The sequence below is a fragment of the Anolis sagrei genome, chromosome X (assembly GCF_037176765.1).
Source record: "Anolis sagrei isolate rAnoSag1 chromosome X, rAnoSag1.mat, whole genome shotgun sequence".
Classification (NCBI taxonomy): domain Eukaryota; kingdom Metazoa; phylum Chordata; class Lepidosauria; order Squamata; family Dactyloidae; genus Anolis; species Anolis sagrei.
The window spans coordinates 50,413,073-50,431,459 of record NC_090034.1 but is presented as its reverse complement, the minus strand read 5'-3'; the positions used below and the strand labels follow the sequence as shown (position 1 = coordinate 50,431,459).

The window sequence follows — 18,387 nt, the reverse complement described above, 5'->3', positions numbered from 1 at the left end:
GTTGTAGTTTCCCCAAGGCCTTCTTTGCTTCCGAACTGTATAACAACCCTGTTAATACCCTTGGTATGCTCTTGTTATTTCTTGCATCTTTTATCATGGATAAAGTGCATTCAAGTGCTGGACCCGAGTTTGAATCCTTGCCCAGCCGTTGAAACCCACAGTTCTCAATTTCCTGGTTTTTCTCTAGGCCATTTCCCCAACAAGGCTCTTCCGTCAGCTGGGACTCTTCCATGGATCCAAGGAATCATCTGCAATGTCAACAATCCTTGCTTCCGGTATCCAACAAATGGAGAAGCTCCGGGGCTGGTGGAGAATTTCAACCAATCCATGTGAGTGCTGACGACCCATCCACATGGTAGAGTTAATGCGGTTTGACGCCACTGTGGAATCCTGGGCATTCCATTTGTTTTGTCTCCTTCCAAGGTAGCCTTTCTATCTCTTCTGGTTGTAGCTGAGCACTGCATCCATACATAGCTATAGATCAGTAGCTAATCCTTTCTATCTCTATACTGCTCTCTTGTGGCTGCATCTGAGCATGGTATGCATACATATATACCTAGAGGTCAGTAGCTAATCCTTTCTATCTCTATACTGCTCTCTTGTGGTTACATCCGAGCATGGTATACATACATACATACCTAGAGGTCAGTAGCTAATCCTTTCTTACATCTGAGCATGGTATACTGCTCTCTTGTGGTTACATCTGAGCATGGTATACATACATAGATACCTAGAGGTCAGTAGCTAATCCTTTCTATCTCTATACTGCTCTCTTGTGGTTACATCCAAGCATGGTATACATGCATACATACCTAGAGGTCAGTAGCTAATCCTTTCTTACATTTGAACATGGTATACTGCTCTCTTGTGGTTACATCTGAGCATGGTATACATACATAGATACCTAGAGGTCAGTAGCTAATCCTTTCAATCTCTATACTGCTCTCTTGTGGTTACATCCAAGCATGGTATACATACATACATACCTAGAGGTCAGTAGCTATTCCTTTCTATCTCTATACTGCTCTCTTGTGGTTACATCTGAGCATGGTATACATACATAGATACCTACAGGTCAGTAGCTAATCCTTTCTATCTGTATACTGCTGTCTTGTTGTTACATCCGAGCATGGTATACATACATAGATACCTAGAGGTCAGTAGCTAATCCTTTCTATCTATATAAAGACATCCCCAGAATCCAATAGCTAATCCTTTCTATTTATACACTGCTCTCTTGTGGTTGTAGGTGAGCACTGCATGCATAAATACATATCTAGAGGTCAGTAGATAATCGTTTCTATCTCTATACTGCCCTCTTTTGGCTACATCTGAGCACTCCATGCATATATACATACCTAGAGTCTTTAGCTCATCCTTTCTATCTATACACTGCCCTCTTGTGGTTGTAGCTGAGCACTGCATACATTCATACCTAGAGGCTAGTAGGTAATCCTTTCTATCTCTATACTGCTCTCTTATGGCTGCATCTGAGCATTGTATACATACATTCCCAGAGGCAGCTAATTATTTCTGTCTCTATCCTGCCCTCTTGTGGTTACATCTGAGCACTACATACATGCATACTTATCTAGAGGTCAGTAACTAATCCTTTCTATCTATACACTGCCCTTTTGTGATTGTATTTAGCACTGCATACATGCATACCTGTCTTGAAGTCAGTAGCTAATCCTTTCTATCTATACACTTCCCTTTTGTGATTGTATTTAGCACTGCATACATACCTAGAGGTCAGTAGCTAATCCTTTCTATCTATACACTGCCCTTTTGTGATTGTATTTAGCACTGCATACATACATACCTACCTAGAGGACAGTAGCTAGTCCTTTCTATCTCTATACTGCCCACTTGTGGCTGCAAACATACATGCCCATTTATTCTTTTTCAGGGCCCTAGCTACCAAATGGGATGGATTTTTTTAGTTTAAACCCCACCAGTATTTTAAGCTGGATCCTGAAGAGTATATGTGTACCATGTTTGGTCCAGATCCCTCAAGCCACGTAGGACCCTTTACAGAACAAACATATGTATATATATATATATATATATATATATATAGACTTTTTACATAAATAAATGGGGCTTTCTTTCCTGAACTTCTTAGGCCGAAAAAGTTTCTGGGTTTGAGCAAACCAGTCTGCATTTTCTCCCCTTTAGCCTCTCCCGCCTCTTCGTTGACACCCAAAAGATACTTCACCAATTAAATGACCCAACAATACAGTTGAGTCTCTCTAGGCTCTTATCCGCCTTGGGCCAGCTGGGCAACGATGGACGTTCGGCACCAAGTAACTATTCTATCTATTATTATATTTATTATTTTATAATATTGTATTGATTATTATTAGTTTTATTTTGTATCGATTATTTTATTTATTATATTGCATTATTATTATATTTAAGTTTGTGGGGGTGGAAGAGAGAAAGAGTAAAACACACACAACACCCCTGCTTGGTAGGCATGTAAATTCAGTACTCATGGCCTCCTCATCCAGTTGTACAATGGGACGGACTGTCTCCAAGGCAAGTAGTCAGTTCCGATCCCCATAACAATGCAGAGTCTTGGTCACAGTTTAGCAGAGATTTTATAATGCAGCCTCTCACCTTGTATAGTAGTGCCTCTCTGGCTTTCATCCAAACTCCTTTGGAGGTTTATTCTTCAGTCATTGCAACATATACCCATTTACAGGTCTGCTATCAATATGCAGAGATACAGTCATAGTAAGACACTCACACAATGAGTATGGCAATGGACTACAGATGCAGAGAGATCATGGCAAGCTATCTAAGATGACAGAGAGCAAACACACAACAAAGTTCACAAATATCTCAGCCGTCTCTTAAGGATCATACCTCTAATTTCTTAACCCTTTAGTGGATTGTGCTGTCAACACATGTCCATAAGAACTGTATTTTTTCCACTGGAGGTACATGCAGTGCATTCCTATCTAATACAACATTTTTCTACCTGACGTTTATTACTATACTAGCTTGGGTACTCAGCGTTGCCCGGGTTATTTGTAACAGACTATTTTTTAATTGTTCAAAATGCATAGGGTTGTAGGTGGACTACAACTCACATCATGCCAGGTTAACCCCGAAAAACTCCATCAGTCCTTAAAGTTTGCTGAGCCAAATTCAAGGTGCATCTATAAAGCCCTAAACAGTTTGGGCCCTGCCTGTCTTCGCGATCGCATCTCCTTCTATGAACTAGCACTAACTCTAAGATCCACCGGGGAAGCCCTTCTCTCGTTCCCACCACTGTCACAAGCATGGTTGATGGGGATGAGAGAAAGGGCCTTCTTGGTGGTGCCCCCCCCCCCCAGCTCTGGAATGCCCTCCCCAGGCAGATAAGACAGGCCCCATACCTCTCCTCTTTTTGTAATACTTGAAGACTTGGTAGTTTCACCAGGCCTTTGAGAATGGCTAGTACTAGCCTCGGCCACTGGTTAGAACTTGGCCCTGCATCCCACCCACTACCCCAGACAGTTCCCCAATAGCTCTGGAACTGAGCAGCCACAGGCCCCACTAATACTACTGTTTGTTATGTTGGGCAAGTTTGCTCTAGATGCTTCATTGATGGGGTTCTGTATGCTCTCTGGCTGCAGGGTAAACTACAACTCCCACGATAGTGAGTCAGTCCCCTCAAACCTCTCCAGTAAGTAGAGTTAGTCATGGGGCTTCTGTGTGCCAAGTTTGGTCCAGGTCCAACATAGGTGGGGGTCACAGTTTCTCTGGTTGTGGGTGAACTACAGCTCCCAGTAAAGAAGGCCAGTTCCCCCCCCCCCAAAACCCCTCCAATAATCAAATTTCGGCATATCAGGTATGTGTGCCGAATTTGGTCCAGATCCATCGCTGTTTCGATTCTGAGTGCTCTCTGGATGTAGGTGAACTACAACTCCCCCAAATCAAGGTGAATTTTCCTCACAGACCTCCAGTATTTTTTGCTGGTCATGGGGGCTCTGTGTGCCAAGTTTAGTCCAATTCCATCTTTGGATGAGTTCAGAGTGCTCATTGATTGCAGGTGAACTATAAATCCCAGTACGTACAACTCCAAAATGTCCAAGCCAATTCTCCTCAAAACCCGCCAGTATTCAAATGTGGGCATATCGAGTATGCATGGCAAGTTTGGTCCAGATCCATCATTGTTTCGGTTCATAGTGTGCTCTGGATGTAGGTGAACTACAACTCCTATAAATCCCTCCAAAGACCTCCAGTATGTTTTGTTGGTCATGGAGGTTCTGTGTGCCAAGTTAGTTCCAGGTCCATCTTTGGTGGAGTTCAGACTGCTCACTGATTACAGGCGAACTATACACCCCTGGACCTACAACGTCTATAAATCATGGTAAATTCTTTCTAAACCTCTCTAAAATGTTCAGTTGCTGATCAATTCCTCTGTTTGCTGTGTGCCATAGAAAAGAAGGGAGAGGCGGTGAGCTGGGTCATGCAAATTTCACATCAATTGAGAGAGTCAGAAACACTGGGATGTCTGTGGTGGAGGAAACACATGAAAACTAGAATGGAATTGTCCCCGTATGAAAACCTTCACTTGAGTGGTGGATAGGATGGTGTTTGTGGAGGACATTGGCAGGGCTCTTGGACATGTTCAGGGCCATTGATGTCTCCTGAGTAATGGCAACAATAGCTGTTTGTGGAGGCTGAAGCTTGTCTGCGTAAGTAGACATCCCAGGCAAATACATACATATAGACACTTTTATTATGTGTATAGATGTAAATATTCCGTATGGCACTCTCCTTCCCAGCCCTGCAGCTCAAGGCCTTTCTGAAAGAGAACGAAAGCTTTTCCCAATTTCTTCGAACGAACGCCTCTTTTTCACCCGACTTAGTGGAGGAACTCCTTGGATCTCGGCTCAACCTGCGAGTGGTAAGTCAGATGGATTGAATCCCGATGTACCCCTCTTGGGTTTTGTCTGTACGGCCAAACGTCGTCAACGTCTCTTTCAGTTCTCCCTTGCTGGTATGCCGTTGAAGCGAATCGTCTGCAACGCTTCGCTCCTCTCTGAATTTCTGACGGCTGCAAATGCCGGGGCGGCGGAGCGAGTGCAAAAGGGGCTCTGCGCTTTACCAGAAGCCACCTTGGAAGCCTTGGAGCGCCTTTTCTTCTTGGAGGCGGATTGGGTGAAAGTCCTGGCGGTAGGTGAAGACGGGACCGCTAATCCCAGCATCCCTTGAAGTGTTGTCGAAGGCTTTCATGGCCAGAATCACTGGGTTGCTGTGAGTTTTTCGGGCTGTATGGCCATGTTCCAGTAGCGTTCTCTCCTGATGGTTCGCCTGCATCTGTGGCTATTGGCATCTTCTGAAGTTCTATTGGAAGTGAGGCAAGTGGAGTATATAGATATCTGTGGAAGAAAGAACCCTTGTCTGTTTGAAGAAAGTACGAATGTTGCAATGAGCAAGTTTGTGTGAATATTGCATTTAGCATTGAGTAGCCATGAAGCTGCAAAGTCAATCAGTGAAGGTCTCTGCATAGAGTTAGTGAAGCAAGTGGGGTGTATATACTCCAAGCATCATGTCCCAAATGCACTTTATTAGAGATTTAAGATTGTCTGCACACCGCACCTATCTCCAAAAACCTATCCATTTCACCTTTCATGCCCAGCATTTTTAAAAATTTTAATCATTACATTTGGCCGGGCCTTAGTTTTAAATGTGTCATGGTGTTATTGTCTAATGTTTATTGCTATTGTTTTAATGTTTATTGCTTGTTTTATTTATTGTTGTATTTGTTATGCTGTTGTTTTATTGATGTGTTGGGCCTCGGCCTCTTGTAAGCCGTACCGAGTCCTTCAGGAGATGTTAGTGGGGTATAAATAAAGGATTATTATTATTATTATTATTATTATTATTATTATATATCCTTGTGGAATAATGTCCAGGGTGGGAGGAAGAACCCTTGTCTGTTTGAAGCAAGTGTGAATGTTGCAATGAGCGTTTGAATATCGAGTAGCCATTAAGCTGCAAAGTCAATCAGTGAAGGTCTCTGCATAGAGGTAGTGAAGTAAGTGGGGTGTATATATCCCTGTGGAATAATGTTCAGGGTGGGAGGAAGAACCCTTGTTTGTTTGAAGCAAATGTGAATGTTGCAGTTAGCAAGCTTGAATAGCATTGAGTAGCCATGAAGCTGCAAAGCCAATCAGTGAGGGTCTCTACATAGTAGTAATGAAACAAGCAGAGTGTATATATCCCTGTGGAATAATGTCCAGGGTGGGAAAAAGAAACCTTGTCTGTTTGAAGCAAGTGTGAATGTTGCAGTGAGCAAGCTTGAATAGCATTGAGTAGCCATGAAGCTGCAAAGTTAATCGGTGAGGGTCTCTACATAGTAGTAGCGAAACAAGCAGAGTGTCTATATCCCTGTGGAATAATGTCCAGGGTGGGAGGAAGAACCCTTGTCTGTTTGAATGTTGCAGTTAGCAAGCTTGAATAGCATTGAGTAGCCATGAAGCTGCAAAGCCAATCAGTGAGGGTCTCTACATAGTAGTAGTGAAACAAGCAGAGTGTATATATCCCTGTGGAATAATGTCCAGGGTGGGAAAAAGAAACCTTGTCTGTTTAAAGCAAGTGTGGGTGTTGCAATGAGCAAGCTTGAATAGCATTGAGTAGCCATGAAGCTACAAAGTCAATCAGTGAGGGTATCTGCATAGAGGTAGCCTTGCTTCTGTTGCCTGGAGACACTTTCTGTATGGGAAGTGTTAACTGGCCCTTGATTGCTTGTTGTTTGGACCACTCTGACAATCATGTGTCAGATTACACAGAGAAGCCATTGAAATCCGTGAACAATTTCAACGGAAAAGAGGACACCATGACAATGAACAAAATATGTTTACCAGTATTAAAAATAAACACCATAATCAAGACAGCAAATAAGGAATACCACTCAGAAATAGTGGAACTCCAGACAGCAAACAATCAAGTGCTAGTGAACACTCCCCAGAGGGTGCCCCCAGTCAACAAAGGCTAGGCTACCTTATACAGATACCCTTACTGATGGACTTTGCAACATCATGGCTAGTAAATGCTGATCAAACCTGCTAAATGCACACTTGCTTCAAACAGCAAGGGTTCTTTCTCCCACTCTGGACATTATTCCACTTGCTTCACTGCCAACAGAACCTCTGAGGATGCTTGCCGCAGATGCAGGTGAAACGTTAGGAGAGAATGCTGCTGGAACATGGCCAGACAGCCCGAAAAATTCACAGCAATCCAGTGATTTCGACCATGAAAGCCTTCAACAACACCTTCAAACTTTAGTCTTTTATTCCTGATTTCTATTATGTTTTCCTCTCCAAACAGGAACGTCTCAGCTCCGGATCGATCGACATTGCAAATGCTGTGGAAGCCTTCCGTCTTTTCCTTCAAGGAATCGAACCTTTAGCCAAGGAGGTACACACCTTGAGTTGGGAAAATGGCAACTCACAGGATTTTGTGGCGTGATACTGAATTCAGTCTGCAGTGTACATGTGTCCCAAATTGGGCAACTTCCCGATGCAGTGCACCATGTTTTTTCCTTCCAGGTCTCCTCCTTTGCCAGCTTTACCGACTTCCGCGACGCCCTCCGCACCTTCTCTGGCCAATCGCCCACCTCAGCATTCGCCTCCATGTCGCGGATTTTTTGTGGGGATCCCAGCCAAGGGGGACTCAAGATCCCGTCGTTAAACTGGTACGAGGACAACGACGTCCGGAGTTTCCTTGCTCGCAATGGCTCTGCGAGGACATCCATCCCCTTGGACAACTACAGCAGTGAGTGATGATATCGCAATTGTACTGTCGCGGGGTTAGAAAGTGTAAACACACACAACACCCTTTTTAGGTAGGCACGTGCTACATACAACTTTTTACAGGTCTGCTATCAGTATACACAGGTGGCAATGAATTAAAGATGCATAGAGATCATAGTACGGATTACATCTCCACTCTCTTAACCCTTTCGGTGGGGCTGTGCTGTGAACACATGTGCATTAGAACTGTATTTTTGAGACACTCAAGGTACATGCAATGCATTCCTATCTAATACAGCATTTTTTCTATCTATCACGGATTGCCCCAACGTTTGGATCTGGCAAGTTGTTTAGTCTTCAATGTCTCTGTCTCCAGGTTCCTTCTGCCAAGATCTGGTCCAGAGTCTCGAATCCGGTCCGCTCACGAGGATCTTGTGGCGAGGAATCAAGCCGCTGTTTGTTGGCAAAATCTTATACGCCCCGTCGACACCGTCAACTAGGAAAGTGATGGCAGAGGTACGGGCATCCTTTTTGGGGAGCGATCGATCACTTCGGAGTCAACTACAATATCGAATAAGTGCACTTTGAGACTACTCTCATGCCTCAAAGGTATGGATTACTGGGAGTTATAGTTTGTCAAAGAGTTCTGTGATTATCAAAGGTAACAGAGCCTTGGCCTGGGTGAACAAAAACATCAGTTTCCAATTCTTCAGTTGTTTTTTCTCAAAATCCCATTGTGTTCTCAACTCAAACAGAAGGAAATCTGTGTGTTTTTGTCATCGCCTTTGGTTGTAGGTGAACCGGACCTTTCAGAACCTCGCCGTTTTGCGTGACATAAAGGGAGCTTGGGATGAGCTGGGACCTCGGATTTACAGGTTCATGAACACAAGCCTCGAATTGGGGGCAATACAGGTTTGTCGTTCAGAGCATCCTCAAAGCTTGGGATCGGTAGAATGAGAATGAAATGAATGTCGCATATAATTCTGTTTATCCTCCGCAGAGTTTGCTGGACACCCCAGGCGTCGTCCAGTTGTTGGAACAACGGCTTCAAGGGACATCGTGGAACTTGTCGACCATTAAGGAATTCTTGTCCTCTGAAGCCGAAAGTCCGGGATACACTTGGCGTAGAGCCTACGCTGACGTGGACAGTGCCCTTAGGACGTTGTCCCAGTTCACTGAGGTATGTCCCAAAATTGTGGCCTGTTCCATTCATTCCTTTGACGACAAGCCTGACTGTGTCACCCTGTTTTTCCCTAGTGTGTCTCGTTGGACAAGATTGAGGCGGCCGCTTCAGAGGATCAGCTTGTTGAACGTGCCTTGCAGTTGCTGGAGGATCGCCGCTTCTGGGCTGGAGTCGTCTTCCTTCCACCGGACAACCGGAGCAAATGGGATGCTGACCTTCCCCGCCATGTCCGCTTCAAAATCCGAATGGACATCGACGACGTCACCCGCACCAACAAGATCAAGGACAGGTGGGTTGTTGTCTTCAGCTCAAAGCGGATCTTGGAGCCGCCTTAATGAAAAGAGCTGACTATATCGTCGCTCGTCTGTATTCCGCTCAGGTTTTGGGATCCGGGACCTGCCGCCGATCCCTTCAATGACCTGCGTTATGTCTGGGGCGGGTTTGTCTACATTCAAGACCTGGTGGAGCAAGCCATATCGCGGGTCCTTGCTGGTCCCTTGTCGTCAAAACGCCATATAGGGGTCTATGTCCAGCAAATGCCTTATCCATGCTACGTTGACGATATGTGAGTATTGGTGAAATAGAGCTCTTTTTATTTCTTTGCTTAGAATTCTTTGACATAGAATTGTAGAGTTGGGAGGGACCCCAAAGACCATACAGCCCAACCTTATGTTGTCAGGCAGTAATACACAATCTGACCTCTCCCGGAAGATGGCCATCCAGCCTCTGTTGAAAACCTCCAGAGAAGAGACTCCATTACACATACCCCAATGTCAAATAGCTCTTTCTGTCAAGAAGTTCTTCTTGATGTTTAGAATCTCTTTCCCTGTAGTTTGAACCCATTGTGTCCTAGTGTCCATGTTGGTTCCAGTGCCAATATAACAAAATTTGAAAAGTGTTTTGTTCCTGGGTTGCTGTAAGTTTTTTGGGCTGTATGGCTATGTTCCAGAAGCATTCTCTCCTGACGTTTCTCCTGCATCTACGGCAGGCATCCTCAGAGGTTTTGAGGTCTGTTCCTGGTTTGAAAGTGTTATTTCTTGATTCAATGAGCAGTACTTACTTTGATATAGTTGTTCTACTCCAGAAACTTCATTTTTTGTGGCTAGCACAAACTATGTTGAATTGGTTGAATTAGGAAATGACATTGATAACCTAGGGAGGAAAAATCATGTCACATGATGTAGTTAAAGATGCCTTTTATGTCCCTCTTCACCTTCTCCAAACATCTCCTGAAGCATCCCTGATAGGGATCCTTGAGCCATTTTGGTGGTCCTACTCTGAACACCTTCCAGCTTGTCCATGCCCTTCTTGAACAGAATACAGGATTATTCCAGGCAAGGTGTGACCAAAGTAGAATAGGGTGATGACTTCCCTTGATCTTGAGAAGGAGTCATTTCATCCTTATTGACTCAGCCCAAACATCATTGATAGTTGCCAATTGAACCTCCATACTCTGATCTTATTGATGCTAGCAATGGTTGGCCTCTACCATTGTCTTCTCCTCCAGTTTCCTGCGGGTCTTGAACCGCTCCTTGCCCCTCTTCATGACACTGGCCTGGATCTACTCGGTGGCCATGATCGTCAAAGGGGTGGTCCACGAAAAGGAGGCTCGGTTGAAGGAGACCATGAAGATCATGGGCCTCAGCAATGGCATCCTGTGGCTGAGCTGGTTCCTCAGCAGCTTCATCCCTTTCCTCATCAGCGCCGCACTGCTCGTCCTCATCCTCAAGGTGAGTCCACTGTCGATCTACGAACACTCCAATAACCTTTTGTGTTCTTTCTTTTTTATTAACCATTTCCAAAGGATATGCTAGAGAAACGGGGAAGGGTAGGAGTGTTGATATTAGTGTAAGTTAGTAAATCTTAACAGATGTCTAATAAATCATCTAGAGCAGTGTTTCTCAACTTTCCTAATGCCGCGACCTCTTAATGCAGTTCCTCATGTTGTGGTGACCCCCAACCAAAAAATTATTTTTTTTGCAACTTCATAACTATAATTTTGTTAATGTAAATATCTGATAGGCAGGATGTACTTTCATTCACTGGACCAAATTTGGCACAAATAATCAACTTGCTCAAATTTGAATACTGGTGGGGTTGGGGGGGGGGATTGAGTTTGTCATTTGGGAGTTGTAGTTGCTGGAATTTATAGTTAATCATCAATCAAAGAGCATTCTGAACTCCATCAACGATGGAATTGAATCAAACTTGGCACACATGACCAACAAAGAATAAAGAAGGGTTTGGTGGGCATTGATCTTGAGTTTTGTAGCTGTAGTTCACCTACATCCAGAGAGCACTGTGGACACAAACAATGATGGATCTGAACCAAACTTGACACAAATACTCAATATGCCCAAATGTGAAAACTGGTGGAGTTTGTGGGAAATAGACCTTCACATTTGGGAATTGTAGTTGCTGGGATGTATAGCTGACCTACAATGAAAGAGCATTCTGAATCTCACCAACAATAGAATTGGGCCAAACTTCCTATGCAGAACCCCCATAACAACAGAAAATACTGTTTTCTGATGGTCTTTGGTGACCCCTCTGACACCCCCTTATGACCTCTGCCCCAGGATCCCAACCCCCATGTTAAGAAACACTGATCAAGAGGGAAGAAAATGGTTCAGGGGGCAAGGGAAAAACATTTATTATTATTATTATTATTATTATTATTAATATAAATATTAATAATAATAATAATAATTCACTTTATCTCTCCCGAAGGAAACTCAAACGGCTTAGCACAAAAGCAGGTTCGCCAGGAGAGATTCAGGCTGTAATAATTCACTGACGTTGCTTCCAGCAGTTCGCTGATGCAGCTTCCAGCTACTTATGCCACGTTCCCAAGTGATGCCGCCTTTTGAGCCTCCTCTCAGCCAACCGAATTATTAACTGGATTGTTTTTAATACTAATGAATAGTGTTGTAATATCTGTATATCTTAAATTGTATTGAAATGCTTGTGGCCTCCGCCCTGATAATAAAGCAGTACCTTTTTCAGTTCCTTTACCCATAGTGTTTTGGAGTTATCTTTTGACCTTTTGCGTTGTTTCTGAATGTTCACCCAAATTAACCCCTGTTGAGACACCACCACTGTTTCTTCTCCTTCTCCTCCTTCCAGGTCGGAGACATCTTGCCCTACAGTGACCCGGCCGTGGTCTTCCTTTTCTTGGCTGCTTTTGCCGTAGCCACCATCTCCCAGTGTTTCCTCATCAGCACCTTCTTTTCCCGCGCCAACCTGGCCTCAGCATGCGGTGGCATCATCTACTTCTCCTTCTACCTTCCTTATGTCTTGTGCGTTGCGTGGCGGGACCGCATCACCTTCCCCTTGAGGCTCTTTGCGGTGAGGACCCTCCTTATTTATTTATTTATTTAGAACTTTTATATCCCATTTTTCTCTATCTCTATTCAATGCTACACAAGGAATAACACTTTAAAAACAACATACATAATAAATAATATATAAAATACATATAAAAGACAGTTCATCGAGTTAAAAACATCATCCAACTCAATCCAAACATTGTGGTCCAATAACTCTTACTTTTTACCGGTTCACTCCATCAATCTGCGAATGCCTGATTCCCAAGCCAGAATTTCAGTTTCTTCCTGAAGGTCAGGAGGAAGGGGGCAGAACTAACCTCATTGGGGAGAGAGTTTCATAGCCTCATTGGGGGCCACCACAGAGAAGGTCCTATATCTCGTCCCCACCGAGCGCGACTGCGAAGGTGGTGGGACTCAGAGCAGGGCCTCTCCAGAAGATCTTAAAGTCCTTAATGGTTTATAGGGGAAGATACGTTCGGACAGGTAAACTGGGCCGGAACCATCACTTGTCTACACTGTGGAATTGACCCAACTTAAACTGCCTATGGAACCCTGGGAGTCGCACTTTGGCAAGACCTTGTCAAACCAGAACTTCCAGAAGTCCATCGCAATGAGCCATGGCAAAAGGGGTCTCAGTCCAACAATGTAGATTCCCTTTCATTGCACTATGAAACATGATTTTTGTTCCTGGGTTATAAATACCATTACCTATTTGGTTCTATTATAAAAACATGGGGAAAGTTTATTAAAATGCACAAACTTTGTTTTTGCGGGAGGGACACCCTGCAGCACATCTTGCTCTAGTTCAGCATTTCTCAATCTGGGGGTCGGGACCCAAGGGGGGAGGGTCGTGAGGGGTTTTCAGAGGGATTTCCAAAGACCATCAGAAAGCATATATTTGTGATGGTCTTAGGAACCCCTTTGGCAGAGACAGAGGCGGCCCTAGGTAATTTTCAACGGTAAGCAAGCAGTATTATCCCCCCCCCCCCCCCAACCAATCACTGATATATATTTTCTGTTTGTCGTGGAGTTCTGTGTGCCATATTTGGTTCAATTCCATCATTGGTGGAGTTCAGAATGCTCTTTGATTGTAGGTGAACTATACATCCCAGTAACTACAACTCCCAAATGCCAAGGTCTATTTCCCCCAAGAGCACATCAAGAACACCCCTGGGCAAAATCAGCTATACTGCAAATGCTTACTTTGCGTAATGGGTTGAGCCGCCCCTGGGCAGAGAAGGCTGAAGATCTCTCCGCCTGTCCTTCTCTTCCTTTTTGGAAACAGACAGCGAATCCTCCCACCAAAAGCCATCCTCCAATGTGATTGGCCAGCCTCTCAGCCAAGGGTAGGGATGTTTCTGAGACCAAGCAGGGAGGGGAGAGCAGGCATGCTGGGCACATGGCAGCATGGTGCACATGTGTAGGCGAGGGATAGCATGCAAGGTTGGAGGGAGGCTCACACCAGCGAGTCCCTCCAATGCATGGGGGTTCTGTGTGGAAAGTTTGGCCAAACTCTGTCGTTAATGGGGTTTAGAATGCTCTTTGATTGTAGGTGGACTATACATCCCAGCATCTAAACGGTTCTGGCCCAGCCTACCTATCCGAACGCATCTCTTCCTATGAACCCTCCAGGAAGTTAAGATCATCTGAGGAGGCCCTGCTCTCGATCCCGTCTGCTTCGCAAGCACGCTTGGCGGGGACGAGAGACAGGGCCTTCTCTGTGGTGGCCCCTCGGCTGTGGAACTCCCTGCCTAGGGATATTAGATCAGCCCCCTCCCTCCTGACCTTTCGTAAGAGAGTGAAAACCTGGCTCTTCGAGCAGGCATTCGGAACCCCGGAATAGTCAAGCTTGAGATGGAGAATGACCCAGGAACGGCCAAGACGATGAAACGGATGAGGATTGGATTGAGAGGATATAGTCTTTTTTGTCTAAATGCACTTAATTGTTTTTGCTGTTGTATTGTATTGTATTGATGGCATCGAATTGTGCCGATATGTAGACCGCCCTGAGTCGCCTCCGGGCTGATATGGGCGGGATATAAGTGATGTAAATAAATAAATAAATAAATCTACAACTCTCAACTGTCAAGGTCTATTTTCAGAATGCTCTTTGATTGTAAGTTAACTATAAATCTCAGTAACTACAACTCCCAAATGTCAAGGTGTATTTCTCACTAACTCCATCCATATTTGGACATACGAAGTATTTGTGCCAATTTTGGTCTAGATCCTTCATTGTTTGAGTCCACAGTTCTCTCCGGTTGTAGGTAAACTACAACTCCAAAACTCAAAAGTCAATGCCCATCAAACTCTTCCAATATTTTCTGTTGGCCATGGGAGTTCTGTGTGCCAAGTTTGGTTCAATTCCATTGTTGGTGGAGTTTAAAATGCTCTTTGATTGGAGATGAACTATAAATCCCACCAACTGCAACTCCCAAATGTCAAAATCAATCCTCCCCTAACCCACCAGTATTCAAGTTTGGCCGTATCGGGTATTTGTGCCAAATTTGGTCCAGTGAATGAAAATACATCCTGCGTATGAGATATTTACATTATGATTCATAACAGTAGCAAAATTACAGTTATGAATTAGCAACAAAAATAATGTTATGGTTGGGGGTCAACACAACATGAGGAACTGTATTAAGGGGTCTCGGCATTAGGAAACTTGAGAAACAGTGATCTGGTTTTTCCAATGAATTTCTCATCGAGTCTCAACCATTTCAACATAGTTTGTGGCACAAAAACTACGTTCCTGGAGTAGAACAACCACTTTCAAAGTAAGCACCACACAATTAAACAGAAAATAACACTTTCAAACTAGGAACAGAAAACAAAAAACTCACATTACGTAATGTTGTTATTATTATTGCATGTTGTAATATGTGGCTGAATTTGATTAGAAGTGGGCTTAGCGGAAAAACTCTTTCCCTTGCCAGAGTTTCTTGTCCCCGGTTGCGTTTGGCTTCGGATGTGAGTATTTCTCCCTCTACGAAGAGCAAGGCGTTGGCATCCAATGGCAGAACCTGAATGCGAGCCCTGTGGAAGGCGACCGCTACACCTTCGCCACGTCGGGGGGTTTGCTCCTTCTGGACGCCCTATTATACGGAGTGGCAACCTGGTACATCGAAGGCGTGTTCCCAGGTAAAGAGCGAGAAGGATCCCGAAAGCTTTTATGGCCGGAATCACTGGGTTACTGTCAGGGCGTAGCCAGAAATGTTTTTGGGAGGGTTTGAAAATTTCGGCCGGGGGGGGGGGGGTTGAAATCGGGCTCCTAGCTCACGCTGAAGCAAAGAGCACAACAGGGGGCAGAGCAGCTTTCAGTAGCCTGTATCTCTGCCCCTGTCAACCACCTCCACCAAGTCTGGCCTCCTTAATGAGAGCATTCAACACCCCCCCTCCAGCTTGGTTGCTTCGCTACATCAGCTATTGCTGCAAGTAATGACAGTGTGAATACATTGTCAATATTTGCTTGAGATAGTGCTTGCCGTTCTGGAGGGGCTCTTAATTTTTTGCATCTCATAGACTTAGCAGGGGGATTCGGTTAACCAGTTAAAATTCATGAGTACACCAGGTTTTTTTAACCTGAAAAATTTCGGGGGGGGGGGGAGGTTGAACCCCCCCCCCCCAGGCTACAGGCTTGGTTATTGTTATTTCTGTGTCCTTTCTTGCCATGTCTTCCATTTAGAAGAATGTGCTGAGAGGAGCTAGGAGGCTGAACATATCTCATGTATAGATGTTACAAGCTGAATTTATTATTTACTAGCCGTCCCCTGCCACGCGTTGCTGTGGGCCACTCTGGTGGTCATGGGGGTTCTGTGTGGGAGGTTTGGCCCAATTCTATCGTTGGTGGGGTTCAGAATGCTCTGTGATTGTAGGTGAACTATACATCCCAGCAACTACAACTCCCAAATGTCAAGGTCTATTTTCCCCAAACTCCGCCAGTGTTCACATTTGGGCATATTGAGTATTCATGTAGAGTTTGGTCCAGATCCATCATTGTTTGAGTCCACAGTGCTCTCTGGATGTAGGTGAACTACAACTCCAAAACCAAAGGACACTGCCCACTAATCCTTTCCAGTATTTTCTGTTGGTCATGGGAGAACTGTGTGCCAAGTTTGGTTCAATTCCATTATTGGTGAGGTTCAGAATGCTCTTTGATTGTAGGTGAACTATAAATCCCAGCAACTACAACTCCCAAATGACAAAATCAATTTTTTGAGTGAATAACATACATTGGGCTGTTAGCTGTCTTGTGTCCAAATTTGGTGTCAATTCGTCCAGCGGTTTTTGAGTTCTGTTAATCCCACAAACGAACATTACATTTTTATTTATATAGATTTATTTACAACATTTCTACCCCGCCCTTCTCAACCCCTGAGGGGGGACTCAGAGTAGCTAACACTAGCAACAATTCAATGCCGCAATACCACAATATATGTGAGAGGAAACCACAGGGAGGAGGGAGCAAGCTTGTTTTCTGCTTCCCTGGAGACTAGGACGCGGAACAATGGCTTCAAACTACAAGAAAGGAGATTCCATCTGAACATGAGGAAGAACTTCCTGACTTTGAGAACCGTTCAGTAGTGGAACTCTCTGCCCCGGAGTGTGGTGAAGGCTCCTTCTTTGGAAGCTTTTTTTTCTTGGATATATTTTTATTGTGAATTTTTAAGTATATAAAAAGTGGTGGAACAATTGGGTTGGGATAGGAAAGTGCAGAAGAAAGAAAAGATAGGGAGGCCCGTAGAGTAGGGCTTCCCTACAAACAAACAAACAAAAATGGGGAAAGGAAGGGGGGGGAATATACCTCACTCTCTCACCCTCACACACACTCATTCGCTCGACACATTCACGGGAAGGGGATTCTGTCCGTTTTGTAAGGCACTTCCAAGTTGTCCAGGGGTGGATCATATTCTTCATCTTCCTGAGACTATTGTATTTTCTTCTTGTGGAGAGAATGAAGTCCGATTATTATTTAAGTTTTGCCTTAGAATCATAGAATCAAAGAGTTGGAAGAGACCTCATGGGCCATCCAGTCCAACAACCTGCCAAGAAGCAGGAATATTGCATTCGAATCACCCCTGACAGATGGCCATCCAGCCCCTGTTTAAAATCTTCCAAAGAAGGAGCCTCCACCACACTCCGGGGCAGAGAGTTCCACTGCTGAACGGCTCTCACAGTCAGGAAGTTCTTCCTCATGTTCAGATGGAATCTCCTTTCTTGTACTTTGAAGCCATTGCTCCATTGCATCCTAGTCTCCAGGGCAGCAGAAAACAAGCTTGCTCCTCCCTATGACTTCCCCTCACATATTTATACATGGCTATCATATCTCCTCTCAGCCTTCTCTTCTTCAGGCTAAACATGCCCAGCTCCTTAAGCCGCTCCTCATAGATCTTGTTCTCCAGACCCTTGATCATTTTAGTTGCCCTCCTCTGGACACATTCCAGCTTGTCAATATCTCTCTTGAATTGTGGTGCCCAGAACTGGACAAAATATTCCAGGTGTGGCCTAACCAAAGTGGAATAGAGGGGTAGCATTACTTCCCTGGACCTAGACACTATGCTCCTATTGATGCAGGCCAAAATCCCATTGGCTTTTTTTGCCGCCACATCACATTGTTGGCTCATGTTTAACTTGTTGTCCACGAGGACTCCAAGATCTTTTTCACATGTACTGCTCTCGAGCCAGGCATTGTCCCCCATTCTGTATCTTTGCATTTCGTTTTTCCTGCCAAAGTGGAGTATCTTGCATTTGTCACTGTTGAACTTCATTTTGTTAGTTTTGGCCCATCTCTCTAATCTGTCAAGATCGTTTTGAATCCTGCTCCTGTCCTCTGGAGTATTGGCTATCCCAGTTTGGTGTCGTCTGCAAACTTGATGATCCTGCCTTCTAGCCCTTCATCTAAGTCATTAATAAAGATGTTGAACAGGACCGGGCCCAGGACAGAACCCTGCTTGTGGCACTCCGCTTGTCACTTCTTTCCAGGATGAAGAGGACGCATTGGGGAGAATCACCCTCTGGGTTCGTCCCCTTAACCAATTACAGATCCACCTCACCGTAGTTTTGCCTAGCCCACATTGGACTAGTTTCCTTGCCAGAAGGTCATGGGGGACCTTGTTGA

General features: G+C 44.5%; 1 protein-coding gene across 5 annotated transcripts in view; it reads left to right on the top strand.

Moving 5' to 3' along the window:
* The window catches only part of LOC132781163 (phospholipid-transporting ATPase ABCA1-like), a 63,977-nt gene that overhangs the window by 8,474 nt on the left and 37,116 nt on the right, over positions 1 to 18,387 (top strand). For 4 of the 5 annotated variants that reach the window (XM_067473354.1, XM_067473356.1, XM_067473355.1 and 1 more), the window contains exons 4-17: positions 188 to 329; positions 2,179 to 2,306; positions 4,782 to 4,903; positions 4,984 to 5,172; positions 7,330 to 7,419; positions 7,551 to 7,776; positions 8,131 to 8,270; positions 8,550 to 8,666; positions 8,755 to 8,934; positions 9,012 to 9,226; positions 9,317 to 9,502; positions 10,445 to 10,667; positions 12,064 to 12,285; positions 15,206 to 15,410. In XM_067473354.1, coding sequence (XP_067329455.1) covers positions 188 to 329; positions 2,179 to 2,306; positions 4,782 to 4,903; positions 4,984 to 5,172; positions 7,330 to 7,419; positions 7,551 to 7,776; positions 8,131 to 8,270; positions 8,550 to 8,666; positions 8,755 to 8,934; positions 9,012 to 9,226; positions 9,317 to 9,502; positions 10,445 to 10,667; positions 12,064 to 12,285; positions 15,206 to 15,410 — 2,385 coding nt within the window. The other variant, XM_067473357.1, reaches the window with a different exon arrangement.